At 44.6% G+C, this 4796-nt stretch overlaps 2 protein-coding genes across 2 annotated transcripts in view; one reads left to right on the top strand and one right to left on the bottom strand.

Moving 5' to 3' along the window:
- Nucleotides 1–4796, bottom strand: part of LOC113204646 (G protein-coupled receptor kinase 1) — a 38072-nt gene that overhangs the window by 19878 nt on the left and 13398 nt on the right. The window lies entirely within an intron of this gene.
- LOC113204650 (uncharacterized) lies at nt 1884–4332 on the top strand. The gene is made up of 4 exons (XM_026419895.2): nt 1884–2071; nt 2570–2743; nt 2964–3134; nt 3252–4332. The coding sequence occupies exons 1-4, from the start codon at nt 1991–1993 to the stop codon at nt 3414–3416; spliced, it is 591 nt and encodes a 196-aa protein (XP_026275680.1). The 5' UTR covers nt 1884–1990; the 3' UTR covers nt 3417–4332.

Genomic DNA, 4796 nt, shown 5'->3' with positions numbered 1-4796 from the left:
AACGGTTTTTTATCACCTAAGACGTACCCGTGAGCCGCGCTAGAAGAGTGTCCGTATTTAGGAGCCTAAGCGCCCTAAATACGGACAGCCTTTAAAAATTTTGAAAAGTGAAAAATTGTTGGGGGGAATAGAAACTTCATGAAAAAATTTGACCTTACCCTGCCGGTGAAATTTTCTTATCTGGCATAGTTTAGCCGCCAGAATTGCTTAAAGATCGTTTTTAAAGTCGTTTAAAGTGCCCTAAATACGGACAGCAGTCACTTTTGCATGTAAAATCCTCTGTCCGTATTTAGGAGACTTTCGGAAATCGCTTCTCAAACTTGACATAAGTGACATAGACAAAATTTTCTTGTGTCATCTTGTAGGTGAAGAGTCCTAGTTTCACATATGTCAACCTGAAAGTTGTGCGATCACCCGCCGTTGAGAGCCCCACATTCTTGCAAAGCAGTATAAAAATTGTCCGTTTTCGTGGCGCCCCAAAACGCAAGTTTGGTATTATTTGGAGAGAACAGTATGCAAGATATCGGAAATATTTCTTCAAATCTAGATTCTAGAAGGTCTAACCTTTCCAGTGAACCCTCGGCATCTGTATTCCGGCTACCCGTTTTCGATTTAGGGGCTTTACTAGTAGAAAATAGCAAAGTGTCCGTATTTTGGACGCTAGTCCGTATTTAGGGCACTTGACTGTACGAAATTTTCCGGGACTTCCAACCCTATCAGAAATACAAAGCACTGCCTCGCAACACAGAGCAAAAGACTAGTAGCAAAAATCAATCGGATTTTGCTTATGTAAGATTACAAACAAAATGCTTTTGTACTTTTGTTAGAATATAACAGTGCATCCACAAATAATCTTAGCACTGTCCGTCTCTCGCCGTGAAGAAACTCCCAAGTTGAGCCGGTATGCCGGTGCAGCTCTCATAGCGCCTGATGGGTAGGCAACGTCTCGCCTGCAGTGCGTGCGTGTACCGCGGGGTGGCCTACCCCGAGACTCGCAGGCGTTATGAGCTGCCGCAATTCACCGAATGATTCTGACAAAAAGCGGACGTACTTTCTGCACGATCCCGATCCCAAATGTGCAAATGAAGAGTTGCCTTTCAGGTTTCAGTGGCATCTCAAGAACTCACTGATAGACGAAGTCTGTAACTGCTTAACACTTATAAGTGTGTAATTGTAAATTAAATAGTATTCAACTCGGTGGTTGTGCACGCTCAGCAGCGCCCACACTCAGAAAAAGGTAATCTTGTCGTAAGAGGATATTTCCTCATGCAACATTTCCTCTTGATACATGATGAAAATGCTTGAACTAGGACCTCATTTCATTTTAATTTAGTGACACATAAGTTACTCTTCATAGTACAGGAAAATCCTCTCAGTTTCCTATACATTCAATGACTGGTAATATTCAATGGATAGCGTAGTTTTTCTTTGGTTGCTTTCTGCTTTGTTTTGGTTCCCGCTACGCTCCGCCACACAGGGCAAGGTCTTCATACAGCCTGCAATGCATGCATTTTCGGTTTTCAGAGTCTACATAGAGCAAAAGATCGTGTTGTTTCAAAGATACGATTGTCTGGGTGCTGTGCGAACGCGGGGAAAAAAGAATCATTGTTCCATATCATGGTTTTTGGAATATCATATGTTCCTGAAGCTATTCCAAGGACAAAATGTTGTTGGTCCAGTGACACGTGTCGTTGGAACAATGATATTTTTTTTTGCGCGCGTATGCGCATGCCAAACCGAGGATGAGGGGACGTCAACCTAGTTGATAACCCCTTGCGTGTCCAGCCAGAGCGACACAATCGCCTGTGGATCTGCATCTCTTTGGCTGGAAACAAAACTATATCGTGTTAATTATTGCGAATTTGTTTTCACTAGGACAGGTCGTCCCTGTGTTGGCAAGTCAGTCGGCACCGGGCCGGGGCCGCCCACGCAGCACAAACCCGCTTAAGTCTCATGGGACCAACACTAACGGGCCCTCGTCCACAATAAGATGTTATTCGCACTCACAGCCGTAACACTGGCACTTGTGGCCCGCCAGGGGGCAACTCGTAAAGCTTTCAACACTGTGGCGGTAGGTTTGTACACAATTAAAAAAAAATCCTTGTCTTTGTAACGAATAATGGGATGGAAAGATGAGTTCATATATTTTTTTTTAAACAACATCAAATTGTCATTATGGCAGAATTCTTTGTCATAACTGTCAAATAAAATGGATAATTCATCCAATGTGGTTTATTTGTCCAGAAATTTTTCGCGAATTGCTGTAAATTTAAAGTGTACGTGTGGCTGACATACCTCAGAGTGCCTCTTTAACATTCGGGCTTTTCATTTCTATCTTCTATACACTGTGAGTTCCTAACAAGAAACTGCTCTTCGTAACGTACAAAGGATTTGGAACCTTTGTAATACAAAAAAAATCATTTGTATTACGAAGGGCTCGGGTTTTGTGCGTTACAAACCCAATTCTTCGTAATATGAAGACCACTATTAGTGAGAAACTAAGAGTGTAAACCGGTGTAAACACAATTTTCTGCGCCGTTTACTGCTTTCTTTATGTTCTATTTCATAGGGTCCTTACATAGCATACGCCGAGCGCCTTTACATGTGTGAACCACCCGACCGCCCGTACCCGTGGAGATGGCATTTCACACCGTCTCAATTTAACCCGCAGAGACCACAAGAATTACAGCGCTTGACCGGAAATATGACAGGGGATAATATTCATATCGATGACAGCTGCACGGTAAGACACTGGAAACCGGAGTGCGTGCCAGGTGCACGCAACGGTGCGGGCGAGCTTGCCTACCCGCGGTGCTACGCCCCCGTGAGTACCCTAACCCATCCGCACCGGCGCGTGCACCGAAACATCCGGTGCAATTTGTGCAGAATGAACTCGTTGGAAATTATATTTTAGAACCTGCTGGTAAGGCGGGATTGATAAAGGACGTCATATTTTTATTCAGCTCAAAGTAAATGTGGACGCTTGGTCAAACAGTCTAAACCGATATAAGGTGGACTTCGTTGTCATAGACTTTAAAGATAAGGCATGTCAAAAAATTAGAATGCTTATCCCTGGATTTTGCGCAACAGTTTATAAGTCGAAAGAAATTAAACGCGTATGCGATTTTGAACCCGTAAGTCTCCTGTCGTCATACTTTGGATTTTCTGGTGTTGCATGTTACAGAACGAAGATGGTTTTGTCTTCAAATAAAGAGTGGAAACTGTAATAACTGTGGTCGTTTTCTTTACAGGGACTATACGAGGTCAATAACCGCACAGTCGACTGGACCGTGCCAAATATTCCAATCTTTCCTTATGGTCGCTATAAGATGAGACTTTCGTCTGAAAAAGCTGGAGAAACGATATTTTGCCTCGGAGTAGACTTTAGGACAATTCCAAATCCCGTTCACAGGTAAAGACGCGGTAGATGGTCAAGAGTGAGAAAGATCCGCTCTGCGGTACAAATAAAGCAGAATAGGATAGGCAAGAACTTTCGGCCCTGCTCACCCAATCGCACTGAGAATTATTTTTGGAGCCAGTCACTTAAATTTTAGTGCCCAGGCCAATAGTCTTTTCGACGCACTTTAGTGTTTAGCTCCAGGGGCAAAGTGAGGGGCAAAAGGCGTACAAAATCAGCGCCGGATTATAATAAAATAGCGGCAAGTGGCGACATTCTCATGATATATGCGCCAGAGTGGGGGGAACTGCCCACCTAACGCTATGAGCACCTCAGCCAATCGGTAGATGTGCACTTGCAAGTGTACAACTCCTCGGTTGAACACTTCCTTAGATTTAACGGTCACTGTGTAGGAAGTGCTAAACCGAGGAGTTGCACACTTGCAAGTATTCAACTTGCAGTTGCACACTGGCAAGTATTTAACTTGCAATTGCACACTTAAAAGTGTTGAGCAGTTGAACACATAGTTTTCAGTGTAAGTGCCGGCAGCCAAAAAAAAAAAATTCTCAGTGTAAAAACCTTATGGCTGCTTAAAACTCTGCAAGTCTTATGCACAGCATAATGCATAAGGTTAATAGCTCCAAGACGAACCACCTTAAAAGCAATAAAACTGTTCATCCGCCAATTTCTTTTTTTTTCTTTTAACCCCCACATCATGTTTCACCTCGTCACACCACGACGACAAACAGGGTTGAAATTCTTTCGTGATATGCAAAGACCAACAGGCCGATTCAGAATGGGGGTAAGGAAAAACGCATGGGGGCGTCCTTCTTGAATCGTCCCGATGGTCCTTATGGACATAAAGGAACAATTTTCACCGTGAACTACCACTACCCTCCACGTCTCCATTTTTGTTGCCCATGATTCTGTGTGTGCCCTCTGTTTCGTTTTGCATGCGCGAGTGCCCATAACATGATTACCGCCCCAAGCCCCCCCCCCCCCACCCGTTACCTTGAACGAAGCAAAGGGGTGAAAGAAGACCCTCCACGACGGCCACCGCGACACACCGAGCGCCCCATACACCAATTGGGGCGCCCCTATAAAGCCTCCGAATATCATTATTGGATCACATAACGTGTCGACGGGAGTATAATGCCGTTTGCGGGACAAACCAAGCAGAACACGAACGAGCGGCGGCGCGCTGTTTGGTGTAAGAAATGTTGTAGACCGGGGAGTCCTCAGAGAGAGAGAGAGGCGTCACGGGGAGAGAGAGGGGGGGGAGGGGGGGGAGAGGGGAGGGAGGGCAGCAGCGCCCACACTCAGAAAAAGGTAATCTTGTCGTAAGAGGATATTTCCTCATGCAACATTTCCTCTTGATACATGATGAAAATGCTTGAAC

Source organism: Frankliniella occidentalis, unplaced genomic scaffold (genome assembly GCF_000697945.3).
Source record: "Frankliniella occidentalis isolate FOCC.00 unplaced genomic scaffold, Focc_3.1 Scaffold3, whole genome shotgun sequence".
Taxonomy (NCBI): domain Eukaryota; kingdom Metazoa; phylum Arthropoda; class Insecta; order Thysanoptera; family Thripidae; genus Frankliniella; species Frankliniella occidentalis.
Note: the sequence above shows the minus strand (reverse complement) of the source record. Positions and strands in the feature narration are given on the sequence as shown.